The sequence below is a fragment of the Ceratina calcarata genome, unplaced genomic scaffold (genome assembly GCF_001652005.2).
Source record: "Ceratina calcarata isolate Rehan_Ccalc_2016 unplaced genomic scaffold, ASM165200v1 scaffold579.2, whole genome shotgun sequence".
Classification (NCBI taxonomy): Eukaryota; Metazoa; Arthropoda; class Insecta; order Hymenoptera; family Apidae; genus Ceratina; species Ceratina calcarata.
The window spans coordinates 933,748-949,554 of record NW_017177008.1 but is presented as its reverse complement, the minus strand read 5'-3'; the positions used below and the strand labels follow the sequence as shown (position 1 = coordinate 949,554).

At 47.8% G+C, this 15,807-nt stretch overlaps 2 protein-coding genes across 5 annotated transcripts in view; one reads left to right on the top strand and one right to left on the bottom strand.

The window, feature by feature from the left end:
• Nucleotides 1-13,994, top strand: part of LOC113464891 (uncharacterized) — a 58,095-nt gene extending 44,101 nt beyond the window's left edge. The window contains exons 2-3 of the mRNA XM_026817470.1: nt 13,394-13,511; nt 13,918-13,994. Coding sequence (XP_026673271.1) covers nt 13,394-13,511; nt 13,918-13,942 — 143 coding nt within the window. The 3' untranslated portion in view covers nt 13,943-13,994. The remainder of the gene's footprint in view (nt 1-13,393; nt 13,512-13,917) is intronic.
• The window catches only part of Pdk1 (Phosphoinositide-dependent kinase 1), a 330,571-nt gene that overhangs the window by 56,530 nt on the left and 258,234 nt on the right, over nt 1-15,807 (bottom strand). The window lies entirely within an intron of this gene.

Here is a 15,807-nt window from a genome sequence, read left to right as displayed (position 1 = left end):
CATCAATAAAATACCAAATAATCATACTTAACTCATTAAATATCGAAATTAGAAGAAGAATACACTATTTTTAATTATAGGAAATGCGTTTTTCTAAAGTACATAAACTTTTGGGATTGACTGTATAGCCAATACATCCTTAAGAGCAGTAGAGCAGCCGAGGGGGATGATTACTTCCTTGCGATGTCGTTGCTTGTTTCCCGATCACTGGTTAGCTTCCTTCCTCCTACGTAACGACCGATAAGATCGTGAGCATCGTCGCGAATCGAATATCGTTGGGACCCGTGGTAAGCACACGGCGGGAACCGAATGGCAAATTGAGTGTAAAACAGTACTGATTAGAGCTCGTTTGTTTACGAAGCTTCAGGCAAATGGAATTAAAAGAAGCTGATGACGGAAGTAACGACGCGGCGAGAGCCGATTACCTATAAATTAATTAGGATTTTACAATTTATGATTGAGACGAACAAGTCTTGTTTCAGGAGGTCTGTCCCGTGCCAGTTTTATTTCGGAGCCTGCAGGTTCGAGAAACCCGTCGGCACTTAATTGGCGGCCAAAGGAGAGAATCTTTAATCTACTTGGCCGGTCGTAACTGAAACGTCTCCGCCTCGAAATCGGCTTAATTCAAGGCGGATCTGAGGAGAGGTACTCCAGTCCAAATGAGAAAATATCCGATAGCCGTGGTGCCAAGAGGCTCGTCTTCCCCGTCCTTCCGGTCTTCGAGTTCCCTCGTTCGTTTTTTTTTTTCCTACGTCGAATGCATCATTGCGGCCAGGAAGAGATCGTCAGGACTCTTCCGTCGTCGTTTCGCGTTCAAAATCGTGGTCCGGACACTGCCAAGTCGTCTTATCGGCGGCAACCTTTTTCATTCCCCCGGCAACGACACCTCTTGCGCGACCCGATCCAACGACCATAAATCGGTGCCCCCTCGCCCTCCGCCACTTTCTTCTCTCGTGTAATTGGCTTCGCCCGTTGCCAATTCTATTATTACTAAATATGTAAGTGCGCTTTATTATGGCGCCCGTTCGCCGCGGATTCCACTTGGTCCCGTTTGCCCATTCCGTACGGTCCGCTGCTCCGCGTCGGCCGGCTGAGCTACGACCGAAATTGAAACCGTTCAAACCACGCTGCTCCTTCTCGCTCTTTCGCTTGCACGCTCATTCACTCTCGGTCGCTCATAAATTGCCGCGCCGGAACGATTGTCCCGTTCGAAAACCAACGATGTCCCACTACTCCTTTCCCTCGACGAGACGGCACGGTTATCGGTGTTCAAAGAGGATCCTCGACGAATTATTACACCTGACCCATTTTATACAGATATATTTTGAAGAATTCTCGGAGAAAAATGATGAAAACGAGATCCGATGACGACACGATCCGGCAATTTTTCATCGAGCTCGTAAATAGCACGTTCCCGGGATCCGGGTACGAGTTCCCGTTTAGATGCCTGATTAATCGATTCTTTTCCCTTGCCGGGGATCGTACGCTCGATTTCTATCGAGTGTCCGCGGACGACGCGGACAAGCTTCTCGCGAGACACTCGTATTAATACATCAGTCCCCCCAATAAGTCGCCGTAAATAAAATCGGACGCGATACCGACGGCCGCGGCCTCGTGTGCAACGTTCGTCCAGCCATTAATCACGACTCCGCGCGCGTAACGGAGATTTACTAAAATCTATGTATATCTGCTTCGAACCATTCTGCAGCGATCGCAGTAATTTCTCCTCGTACGGCGACTCAGTCCCCCCTCCCCCCCTTACGTGTCTCTAGAAAAAGAACGACGTTAATTTCTACTGTTTCATTATTGAAATAGTCCCTCTAAAAATTCGTCGCATTTTATTATTACAACTGCTGTCCTTGAATCCGTAGAGAAAATTAATTTCATTCAAAGGGATCTACCTTGCAAGTGTAGATGAACATTAAAAACGGCGAAAGATAGAGCAAAAGGTTGCGTTTATAGATCTGCATATACATCTTGATTTACGTCCACAACGAATCTTGTATCGCATATTCGATTAGCAGCACGTGACAAAACGACATTACGATAATTTGTTGTGCACAAATGTTAATTTATTAGTGTCCGAGTTTGAAGCATTCACTGATTCGTTAGCTGATTCGCCTATGGCCTATGGGAAAGCTATCATTATACGAAATAGTTTTACAGTCTCGACCGGTTTATTCATTCGTCGTATATATTTTATTTAAATAAATTGAAACACGCGTATGTTTTTAATAATCGATCGCACTCGAAATTTTAACTCGTTTCCACGGTACGAACTCACCGATAACGTACGACCGGTTCGATCGAGCCGGACAATTCGGGTTTAACTGCTATTAATATTAACTTAATCTTTCGCACTATAATTCTGGCCCCGCGGGCTATAAATACCCGTTGAATGACCATAAAATTTCAACCACGCGAGCAGTCCTCCAGAATCGCTGCCTGAGATCTCGCCGGGCAATAAATCGCGGATCCTAGAGAGCGGCCCTTGCCTCGGCGAATCCGCCATCCAACTCGCGGGACCTGATCGTTACCGGCGCAACAGCTGGCCGAATACGTAATACTTCGCCTCGTGTAAATAATCGCTCGCTACGCGAATCGGCAAACGAATTTCATCCACGCGACCCGAAAGCTCTCAGACGAAATCCTGGCTAACACCACGGCAAATAACAAAATTTTACGTTCGACAATTAGTATTTCTACCAATTAACGCCCACTCTTTTATCTGTCCGTTACAAAAGGTCTGTTTGCACGCGGTCGGACCGTGAGCCGTGGATTCTTTCCTCCAACGAATGGTAAATTCCACGAATTTCGGCTGGCCGCCGAATAATTTCTCGGTAAAAAGGTCAGTACCATCGGACCGATTCTAATTAAAATTCGCTGCCTATCCGCCCGAACGTTACGTCCAGGTATTACGTGGCGAAGACAATGAGGAGCAGCTGAGGAACCGGTGGCCGAGTACCTTCGTAACATTCGTTATAATTCGATTACTGACTTTGATAAACGCACGGAGAATCTTCAATTGAAATATGCAGACGTTTATTGATAGATCGATCGTTGTATAACCGTAGATCATAACAAACACAATGAGCCGTGACATAGCTACGAGATTTCCGTTAATAAGGAATTGACAATAGATCTCTTGATAGAATTAGCTAAGCATATTCAGTCGTATGCGAGGTAGTGATTTAAATTTTCGATTTTCGTGTCGATTTGAAGGAAGCGACTGAATCGATTGAATAAATCAGGCCGAGCTATTTGAATAAAAATCGATTAATGCTAATATACCGTATTAAGATTTTCATGCATGTGCGACTCAAGATCGGATTAAAGAATTTCAGCCAGAAATAGATAACCTTCGCGACTTCTATTTTAATAATCATTCGCTCCACGGTTTTTTCAACGGGATTTATTTTCTATATTCCAAAAACCGATATATAAAAATGAGACAGAACGGGAAATTATAAAACAGACGTTATAAAAACAAGTCTCGACGTGTAATAAAAAGAATGAATTTCTTACAGAAATAGACACGTGCAGTGCAACAGTCGGCGGGGGGGAAACCGTAAAACCTGCTGGCGCAGGTTCATTAAGATTCGTCTGGAAATTAAATATTCTCACAATAAGTGCACGTGCCGATAGTTATCATCAGGGAAAGATGATTTATCGCGAGTAGCGCGACAGCGGTTCAGAGAACCATCCGTTCGCATTGGATGCGATATATTTGGAATGAAAATGTATGCGAATTACGGCGACCGGTGACACGGAAGCGGTCACACGCGCGAGAAACTCGCCAAGGCCGTGCCACGAGTTTTATTTACATAGTTTACTATTCGCCGCAAAAGTCCGTCGAGTGGCTATCGACGGCTTGACGGTCGCACGCGCACGCGCTGTCAATGACTCTCGTCATCGGTTTCGTTTACCCCAGCTTACGTTCTTTCTTTCATTCACGTCATCTGCCGACTGGATTTCATACACAGAACATTGTTCTTATCTCCAGGCGATTTACGATTAGAGTTAATTGCAGTCGATCCTATCGACGCGTGGTATCTCTTATCGAGATTGAAACGCGCGTTCCACGTGTTTTCTTAGAAGGCTAGTATATATAGTTATGATTGGAATGAAATTTTTCTCTAAAATCGTCTTATGTACAGGCATGGTCGGTAATAGACGATAGAAACAAAGTAGCAAGCGATAAGAGGCTACTCTAACCGCGGCGCGTGTCGTTCACGGTCAAGGTTCGTTCACTCTGTCGCGATATTGCAACGCGTTATTTGTTTAATTGTTCGATGCACGCGTGCACCGGGTCGTACGCAAGTATCCACTGTAGACAGAGACGCGAACGCCGTTTTGTCTCGGAACACGAATTTGTTCGGAGAGACAGTGGGAGCATGGCGAAACGCAAACACGAACCGAAGGATGTCCTTTACGTAATCCTTATCCATATTTTATCGGCGAGTTTCGAGCGTAAACAGGCTAGTTTACTCGAAACAACGGCGTGCTGCTCTTTATTGCCTCTTCCGCATGCTTCCGTCGTTTACCCGCGGTAGCTACCTGAGAAAATGTTTTCTAGCGTTGACTCTTCTCGTCCCTCCGGTCTTTAAGATTTTCGAGGAACGCGCGAGAGTAAGCACATACTTCAGAGAATTTGCATTCGTAGGAGTGATCGATTAGCCTGAAATTCGCGAAACTTTCTCCGACGGGTGAAACTAAACGGAAAACGCTTCCTCGAAACGCGCGACACGGGAATTCGGAAATTTCGTCATGGAAGAGAACGAAATTCGTAATACTTTGGTTATAAAAATCTCGAAAGAGACACTCGGAAAGATCGATTAGTCGCGGACATGTTGGCGAGGATTTCCACAAAGTTGGTGGTCGGTTCATCTTCATGAAAGTCCAAGTTTACGACGTAGCCGTGACGAACCGAGCAGGCGTGTCAAACGTTTAATCTTCCTCGATAATTAGTGGAAGAATGTCCGCGTTCTGGAAGTCACGGGAACGCGAATTAACGCGGCGAATGATGATCTCATCCTCGCGGAGAACTTTGGAGAATGCGATTGAGAGAACGAACGGTTTGATACCCATAGAAAAAGCAAACGAACGTGGGATCAAATGAAAAGATATTAAATAGATAGATAACGCCATAACACATAATACATGCTATAAAAATTTCATATAATCGAAGTTTATTATTCTGCAGTATTTTTTAAAATCTGTTTCATGGATACGAATGTGAAAATCTCTCATTGGTATAATAAATTGGAAAGTATATATCGCGTAATGACTGGCGTCAGTGCACGACTGTTAATCTGAATCGGCTAATCGGTGTAGGAGGCAACCGCCCCATGGAATCGCCTGGCACCGAGTTCCGGAGCCTTCGGATCATCGCGCCGCATCGTCGCCTGCCACGCGGCACCCGCACGCATTATTCGTCCCGCGTGTATAAAACCGAGCGTTCTTATCACGTGTTCTACAATACTGTTATACATGCACCAGCGTCGCGGGCCGTACCGAGTACGCGTATCCAGCGACGTCGTTGTCACCACCGTTAGAACCGTCGCGATAAAAACCAGGCCAATTCCCGTTCCTGACGATTGCACGTCCAACTTTTGTTTTGACTCGCGAAACTCGTCGAGGCAGCTTCGCTGATGGATTTAAGTACGAAGCCAAGAAATTTTATGCACGACTTTGTATAAATTATGAGGATTCGTTGCATTAGGCACGGCGGTTTCAATTGGCGTGTCATTGGATCATTGCCACGAACCTTTACTAATTTATTTATTTAATATGCGATCGGATTGTTTACGTTGTTCCACGGTTTTAATTAAAGAAACACGGAATATTTTCGATAATATATTAATCGTAGACATCGCAGTTTACGACGAGAGTTATTTTCGCTATGAACTCTTGAATCGCTTTCGGGTCTTGGCTAAATGGGTCAAGCTTGAACGAGATTAAACTCGCGCGTACCATTTCGATGCTTATCCGTTACTTAGGATCTGAACGACTAATTAAATACCTGAAACTATGCGTAACGTCTAAACTCCATCGCATGCCGATGAAATCTTCCACGTTGCACATCGAACTGCGCATAAAGTATCGTTCAAACCTTTTAGAGCCTCCGAGTGCAAAAAGGTGATTATTGCGAGCCGAGAGGCCAATTTGAGATCGGGCGAAGTCCAAATCTGGTATTTAACATCTTAATTTCCAAATATTTCCATTCAGCACATATGAGAATTCATTCCTAAGAAACTATCCGCGATACTAAGGAAGATTTCTAAGAAACGCGATACAGTTTTTATACTATTCTTTTATGTGAAAACTCGACGTTTAAATTATTAATATAGAGCGTACAGCTACGATGAAGGTTTTTAATAGCGTAGACCGAGATTTTCGCTTCGGCATTAGTCGACGTGTATATTTAGAAACCGCAACGCATCGAACGTAGCCAACGCTCGCCGCGTTCGTTCGCATATTTCAGATTTTTTCGATTCGCGAGGAACGTGCAGCGGCACGGCGGAGGAATGCATACCCGCAAAGGTCAGTTCGTGAAAGAGAACGAGAGAGTGAGAGGTTCCCGCGGCAGGATGCAGGACGGAACGGACGAACGGTTGCCGTTCATGAAACGTTCATCGTCGATGTTCTTCGAGAAACGGAAACCAGGAGGGTCAATCGACGAACTTTTCAGTCCCTCCGCTTTCCGTAGGAATTGCAGGTGAAAAAATGACTCCCAAGGTTTCTCTGCTGGTGGAATCGCGGCGGGGCTCGCTCGTCGACGGATCGCGTCCGAATATTTTTCATGAAAGCGACGGGAAGTCATGTTGAAAAGAGCGATAGGTTCAGGAGAGCGAAAGGATTAATGGGCAAGGATCAGCGTGCCCTGGGTGAAAGATGCTGCGTGTCCCGCGGCCAACGAGGGAGCGACGAGAGTTCGCGCCGCGCGCCGTGGTTAGACGAGGCGAAAGAGAGGAGAGGAGAGAAGGTAGCGGTGGAGGATGCTTGGAGCGGGCAAGACAGGAGAGCGAACGGAGGACATCGAACTGAAATGGCCTCTGGGAGCGCATTCCAGTATTCCACTCTCGCTACCTTAGGCCATCCTCCGCTTCTCCTCTTTCCAGATGCCCCTTCTCACTCTTCGTCTCTCCTTCCTGCCACTTCGGCGTCCTCCTCTTCTCCTTCTTCGGTGTCGTTGTCGCCGCAGTCGCCGCCGCCGCCGCCGCCGTCGTCTTCTTCGTACTTCCTTTCCCTTTTTCCCTCTGGTCCTTCGCAGCTCCTCGACTCCTTTCCGTTCGCGTCTCGCTTCACCTCGCGCGATCTCATCCCTCTCGCCGACGCGTAGCATCCTCCGCCGGACTCGCGAGTCCTTTTATTTCGCTCCCCACATTCTTGAGTTTCCGCTCGCCGCCACCGCGAAACGAACTTTCCTCCTCGTCGCGCAAACGCGCCGATAAGTATATTCCGCGAACTTCGTTATCTCGCGATCAATCAAACGCCAACTGTACATTTCTCACATTTTCCAGTTCGACCTATTTAATAATTAAAGTACGAGCAAATTCTGCAGGTGCTTCGTCGACGCGAGGGCGATTAAAGAATTTTTTTTCATTGACAAATTGGCATCGAAACGAATTGCGTAATTTTTCGTGTTCCTTCAATTTATTAACACGTCCGTGTTTACTTTATTATGAGCCGCGCGGAGAGCACGTTCCCTCGCGATGCGGCGCAGCGCAGGTACACAGAATCCCAGCCACCTGACCTTTTCCTCCTTTCCTCCTTCCCACCTTTTGTCCCGTTCCACTCTCGCATTCTTCTGCTTCCGCTGGCAACTCGGATTTCCTTTGTCCCCGTCCATCGCGGCCACTCCCACACGAAATTTCTTTTGCATACTTCGTTTAACGCCGATCCGGCCCGGGTTCCTTCCTCTCTCTTTCTCTCTCTCTTTCATGACCTTCGATTTTCGTGCGCAGTGGAACGTCGCCGGACGTACGGTCGTGAAATTTTAAGATCCCCCACGCCGCACGCCGCACTGTGCGATGCGACTGACTGCGGTTCCGGTCGAATGGCTCTCGCGCGAAGACTATGAAAATATTTATGCATATATCGCTCGATATTCGTCGAGACAGCTTCTCGAGCTTCGTCTCTAAGCAAAAAAATTATAACAATAACTAAACAGAGCATCGTGCATCTTGGATAATTAGTTGCACGAAATAAATCTGTTTCCAGATTTCACGGAAAATTAGTCGCTCGTCCGACGTAGCGGCAAAGCTTTGTCTGAAATCTGAAAAACAGAAGTAGATTCGTACGAATCGAAAATCGTTTTAGGAAAGCTGGATGGACGAGGGTCTGAAATTTTTGGAACTATCTCACGGTGGGCGAGCTCGAGCCGACTTCAGGGTCATTGAGTTCCTCGGGTCCATTGTTCGAGAACGCCATCGCGGTGGAGCGCGTCGCGACGCGTCGATCCGGTTCGCGTGCCAACGTTCCCTGTAATCCGGCGAGTAACGGCGGTGCAATAAAAAAAATTTACGCACGTCTTCCGGGCGGCGCGTAACGGAAGATTTCGCTTCCGGACGTTTTTCGTTAACAGCGTCGCCGTGCCGCGTTCCACGGAGAGATCCTTCGAGCGAGGAGGGGACAGAAGGCCGACGAGAAGAGAACGACGACTTAACAGCCCCAGTCCTGGAATGGCGCGTGATTTAAGGAAATCGCGTAAGGGCGAAAGGACCGTCGAGCTCGTATCTCTCTTAATGCAGTATAATGGAACTCCAGCGTTCTCGCGATGATACTAAAGCTTATTGAAAAATGAAATTAACCCTCTGCCGTGTCACGTGGCAGTAAAAAGGGGTCCTTCAGTTACATGCAACGTCTTTAGCTCGTAAAAGCAACGAACAATTTAGTAGAAAATTTAATATTTTTTAGACACGATTTATCGGGTGATTCTTTAAGACCCAGGGTACTGTTTAATTGCCACGGGGTTTGGGAATTTAGTGGGGACCACGTCGAGGGTCGTTCGTCATGGTTTAACGACAGTTGCCGAAATTTGTCCATTAACGAGACGGTGAAATCGACGTCGCTCTCCTGTTCGCATCGAGAAGCGTGAGTAGCATGGTGACTCGAGGATAATCATGATCGACACCGTCGGGGTTGATTCGAAATCTCTGTCCCTCCGTTCGACGATCATTTCAGACTCGCATGCGTTCACGTTTCATTTTTAATATTCGATATTCCGTGCCGACCCCCGTCGCCAAATTAATCTGGATAATGAATGCGAGGCTCGATGCCTGTCGGCTATTTATAGGCTCGATTCCATCGATCGCCGTTTCACGAAGCTTCCTAGCCATTTTCTAATAAAACTTTGCTGCCAGGGAGAAACAAACGAACTTCATTGTACACATTGATGTATTAAAAATTTCATTTTCAATTTCGTATCAAAGTTGTGGATCATGAGAAAATGGGTTAAATTGAAAACAAAGGAAAATTCATTATTATAATTTCTATCGCATACCATTCACAAGATTTGATGAAATCGTTATACGTTTTCAGGTTAAAGAAAATGCGCGCTGAGGTCTGGTTTGCTAATGTAAGATATCGTAGTCATGGTAGAAGCGGAAAGGTTAAGGACAAATTCTTCCAGGCGGTTTGAAAAGGGTTCAATTTTATAGTAACGTCGCGCCTCGCGACTCCGCTTCTCCAGAGCGGAGCGACTCCGCGTTTCCAGGAATCCCACCGTTAGTTCGGCCATTACCATTCGCCTCATGTCGGGGGTCACATTTTAGCGTGTTTACGGCACTTTTCGTGGAAACTGTTACCACGAGATCCTTCGTGCTCGCAACGTTGTCGCCGGGGCAAACGCACGTTCGACCGTGTGCATGTAATTTTCGTTATCTCGACGTTACTAAGCTACGTTTTCGGCAAAATGCGTCGAGGTTTCCCCAACCTCGACCATATCGAACAGAAAATCTATTTATTTATATGCAAATCTAGCATTTCGTTTGCGAGCGATAGTAAAAATTTCCCTGAATCTTAGAACCAATCGCAAAAGACAAACGGATTAACCAAAAGCATCTAATAATTAAAAAGAATTGATTCGACTCGTTCTTTAAATGATCGTGTCAGATCGACGACAGGATTGAATCGGAATTACGACATGTTTCATGAATTCCAAATTGCTATCGTTCTCCATTGGTACATTTACTTTCTAAAGCAGAGACAAAGTGGAACGTCCTGCGCTTCCCCGACAGCACCTGATTGCCGCCGTTGACTTCGTGTTGCACGATGCGTCACTAAACAGGCGATTATCCACCGATCAACGAGAATGGGTTCGCATTCCATCGGCGATCTCCGCTGCGTCTTATGTTTAAGAGTCATTTGGTCGGGACCATCGCGTCGAGGAATATTCAACGTGGGGGACGAAGTATGGGAGGAGAGCAAGCACCGGTCACAAAGTTGCTTCGCAAGTTTGCACGAGAAGCTTCGCGGCAGAAATAAATTGATCCGTGCGGATGAATACGCGGTTCATTAAAAGTGCATCGCCGGACAAACGATTATAATAATAGTAGTTCTGTTTACGACCTTTGCCGTTCTCCTCTTCGATCACGAACGAACGCTTTCGGAATTGTTTTATTCGATGGTCCGTCGAAACGTAAAGATCCATTTTTGTTGGAAGCAGGCAACGTCGTACAGAACTCCGTGAGCGGTGTCTCTGAAGAGACCCGGGGAACTCGAGTCGCGCGATTGCGCGCAATAAGGCCCCGCGCTTCAGCGTGGCAGACACCGTGGCCAACGGATGTGCCGTTACGGGGCCGCATTCCACGGAGCCACGCATGCGCGACGCGACACATTCCATTGTCTTTTACATTCTTCCCGGCCGTTTCTCTCCTCCTTCGGTATTCTTAGCACGCTCGCCCGCCAACAACCGCCCTTGGGCGCGCAGAATCGGCGCAGGGCCCACGCCGCGCCACGCCGCGCACAGGGCCTTATCCCACAGCCACGTTCCTCGCCCTTTTTCGCCTTACCTCTCTTCCTCGCGGTGAACGCAGGCGGTGGTGGTGCCGCTGCTCTTCCTCTCGTCCTCCTGCCGGTTTTAACCGCCTCCTCGTCTTCTTTCCTTTGCATTCCGCGCGCTTCTTCGTTCGCTCTTCGTTATTTTTTCGTCGTCTTACACCCTCGCTCCTCTTCGCCCCTTCTCTTGTTCATCGATCTTCGCGACCGGTCTCCGCGAAGCACAGTCTAATACATACGTACAGAACTTCATACACGTACGTCTCTCCCCAACTGGTTCTCTTCACGGTCCTTGTCCTCCGACCATCTAGATTCAACATGGTCATCGCTCTTCGTTTTCTCAACTTCACCGTGCGAAACGAAGCAACGTATTTTGCAGCACGTCTTGCACGTTTCGACTTTATTTCTCGCCTGACGTCGCTGGCCGACACGCGAGTCTACTTCGTCTTCGTTCTCGTCGTCCCGCGCTGTTTTTTCTCTGCCCCTCCGAAAACTTCTTTTCCCGTTTCATTTTCTCTCCTCGTGCGTTCCTACGCGTTCCAACGGTCGTTCTCGTCTCTCGCTCGGGGGCCCTTCTTCGCTCCTTCGATTCTCACGCTTCTTTTCCACCTCCGCGTTGACCGCGTTGCCTCCTTCTTATTTCGCGGTCGCCGATCCGCCGATGCCACCCGCCACGAAGCTACGAAGAACGGTAGGAGAAGAAACGAGCCTTGGAACCCCGCTGGAATCGTTAATGCTCCTCGGGAATGTCTGCCCGCGGTTCCCTCTGGTTTAACCGCCTAATATCGCCGCGTCCGAGATGAATGGTTCAATTAATACCTCGTTCCGAGCGGGGACCACAGTGAACGTGGGCCTCACCAATCTTCCCGCAGCCTCGGAACTCGAATTCCTCGTTGATAAGCCGAACAAGTTGATTAAACTGGTGTCCCGATGTTACACGTGTTGCAACATTCCTTCCTCCCTCCCCTCTTTTTTCTCTATACCCACCCCCCATCCCTCCCGTTCGAACGAGAATGAATCAAGGGACTTTTTGAAAAGGGTCGCCTCCTCCTCCTCTCTGCTAAGCGAAAACCACCGATTAAGATTCGACTCGTTACTTCCTCCAGCGAACGTGCGCTTCGCATAGTTACAAAGAAGTTACCTATGTACTAGCGGCGAATGGCGTAAACGAGAAACGTACGTGCTCCGCGGAACGAAATATGTATGTATGCGGATACTACGTACCTACATAGCGTTCCGCGTCTCCACGGCCGGAATTCCGTCCTGGCGAACTGCGCAACAGGCCGTACGCTCGCACGCATCTCGTCGCCGATTATGATCCACGCTAAGTACGCGCCGGGGTAAATAGATGCACGCGCGCACACCGACAGCTCGAGACGCGAGTAATGTTCCAGAAAATTACGAGTTACGCGATGTACGTATATATCCCAATTGATTCGAACGTCTTTACACGCGAACTTGAAGCTACGGTAATCGTGGGAAAAAAATTGGTATCGCCCTCCTACGTACTCATTGCTGTCAAGTGGTCGAGCGAATTCACGTAATTCTTTTTGTTCAAGAAAATAAATTCATCAGGCGTGCGATAATAAATGCTGTTTGGAGTAAACGTGTCGAATTGACAAGGAACGAACGTTGCCCAATTTGTCCGAGAACGGCTCGCGTTTCGTTTCCCATTTGACGAACAATTTCGTGGGAACTCAGGCGGTGGGAACTCGACGGTTTTTGGCGAATCGCGCAAAGAATGCAACCGGGTTTCTTACGCGCAGTATGCAAGATCGAGTAAAAACGGATACGTCGGAGCGTTTGTACCGACGCTCGGATCGGCTGGAAATCGTAAGGAGAAATTGTGTATCTCGCGAGTCGGGTGATCGGCGACAAGCGACAAGCCGTTCCTGGTATCATCGCCATAAGAAGCGGTTTCGCTCGTCATAAGAATATCTCAGCCGTCGCGGCGAGTCGCGTTGTCCGAGAGAGTCACACGGGTTTCGGCAGTTTCGTGTCCTTTTATGGGCATCCGAGCCGCCTGCCCGAATCACCGCGCAAAAGGATTCGCTGTCTCGAAACCGGCGCGGCGCCTCGCGTTCAACCCCGAGCTTCGTTCAATCGCTCGCCGTTTACTTATGACTCATCCAACGTGCGAGCTTACAGTTGTACCTCTACATTTACAAGCGTAAACGACAAACCACTTGAAATTACTTTTTATTTATTGATTTTACTGAAGAATCTTGGGAAATCTTGGTTTCAATGAAATACAAGAATATGTACATTCGAACGAACACTGTCTCACGTCAGATACATAGAAAACGAGCATGAGAGAGTATCATAGAAAATGCGAATGCGTTCAGGACTTTTAATTTTAGTCAAATTTCAATCAACCTGTGTTCGCGACTAGAAAACCGAGAAGGAGAACAGCGGGAAGAAATTTTGGCAACCTTTTATGGCCGCTGGCATCCGAGCGCGAGTCTGACAACAGGCAAGGTTCATCCGACCCCGGTGATCTACGTAACTACGTAAGTACATATACGACCGCACGGCCTAAACCCACTTTATTAGGCGGCCGGGAAAGGCTGGCCTGTCGGACAGTGAGTCAGCCTGATCTCGATTAGGCGAGCCACGCCGTGCCGCGCTTTTGCTTCGGACAATCCGGTCCGCTGTACCGGGTTATGTGTGACTCACGTCGGAATCCTGGAGTGGCACAATAGCCTTTCCACCGTGGACGTACGTACGTACGTACACGCGTGTGTACGACGAGTCGACCGGGGAATTAATTTAATACGCGCTCGTATTTACGTAGTTTGCCCCACGCGTCGTCGTCTTCCTCGATTCGTTCCCGAGGCCGTAACGCTCGTCCGCGGCAATGACGTAACTCGTTACGAAAATTCACGATCGGTAACGACTTGTGCATTAAATTTTCAGAAACGACTTACCGATCGTTCGTTGAACGCAAGTAGGAGGACGAATTCAGTGGCTCGTGGATCTGAGAAATGTTCGACGCTTCTCTCGCGCTCGATTCGTAACACGGAGAACGAATGGTCGCTACGTTCCAACTTTTCCCCGTTGGCAAAAAGAATCGCGCGAACGCGAGGAAGAAAAACTGGCCCACCGCGAGCAGCTCGATCAATGTTCGACTCGATTAATCGCCGAGTCTTCCGCGTTCGCGACAACGAACCGGCGACGATGTCTCAGGAAAAGCGGAAGTCGCTCAGAGAATCGGTCGACCGTCACCTCCGCTTTCGAATCTCTTCTCTCCTCCTCGTTCCGCGCTCGTCAATCGAAAACGCGAAAAAACAAATACGGCCGGCTTGCGGAGTGGGACCCGACCGAAAGGATCTCCTTTTTTATCATTATTATTATTTCAAGCGCACGCTCCGGTCGCGCGAGAACGAGCAAGCGGCGTGCTCCTTTCTAGGGAAACGACTGGCCCGAATTCCATCGTTTTAAAACGGCCTTGCGGGACTCTCGCGGTGCCGTGGCAAGGCTTTGCGGATTTCCGCGAACACGACTGTCTGTCCGTGCAAACTTCAAAGTCGAGGCGCGGACGACTGCGTTCAATGTTACATCCGCGGAATCGAAGGTTCTCATACTTTTACGACCTATCGTATTTTAATATTGAAACGATTGGCAAAACTTGTAGAAACGAGTTTTGCACGCAATTTTTCATATCATTTTTCTCTTAATAAAATTCTTTGCTCGCGTCGCTCGATATTAAAATTCATTGTGCTTCCATTTTACGAAGCGTTTCTAAACACCTTGTACTTCGACCATAAAAATAATGGTATGTTTAATTTGTAGAAAGCGGTCGGGAGAGAGATGGATCCTAAAACCCGGACTTCAAACCCGGATGTCTCGCTGACTGATCGCCTCGACCGATTGAGCTATTAGAAATACATAACGCGGATCTTAGCTCGTTGTTTTGAACGCGTTCGAAGGTCCTTCCCCACTTGTTCGACTCGGGTGAGTGTGAATTAAGAATGTGCCGTTCAAAATTCTCCCGGAGGCGCTATAAGACCGAGCTTCCAACGCTCCGCGGTACACCCTGCAGCGATCTTTCCTCGGATCATTAATCTAACCGCAAAACGCTTGCCAAAATGCTCGGTTGAACGTCCTGTCCAAGTGAAGTAGGAAAGGAGGAAAATAGTTAAGTCCTTAGAGGAAAATAAGGCTATTTGAATAATCTTAGGTTCCAGTCGGAGATTGTTCGAACAGATTTTTAAACAGTTTCAACATCAGAATCAAGATTTGTATAATATACCAGGGAACTAGTCTTCTAACTCATAACAGCTATAACGAAGAGTACGAGGATATCTCGTAGCTCGCGTTTCCGTAATTTCCTCCTGAAACTGCTTGAAATCGTTCGAGAGAATCCGGAAGATCAACGACGTAAACTCAGAAGAGAAGGACGAACGAGCAATCGAAACGCGGCTCATTTTTATTGACCTGGTGGTCTGGTTTACAGGCGAGGACTCGGATGGATGCCAACTATGTTACCGATAACGCGTCATTTTCTCGTTATTCCGTTCACGGACGTCGCCGTCGCGTTCGCCCGCGAACGGCTCTGATCTATGCATCGTAGAAATTCGCCGCTGATAATAATAATTTGTGCGCCCGATGGTCGAGAGGAAGAAAGGACGTAAGTAATATACATAGACAAGACCCGTGAACGGTGCGACATGGAAATGATAGTTCGCCCGCGAATCGGAACGTATAATCCATAACGTTTCGAATGAAATACCCGTATCATCGAGCACCCGGCGTGCTCTTTATCGGGCACCATTGCGCTTCGCTCCGGTTCGAACGGTTTTCGAG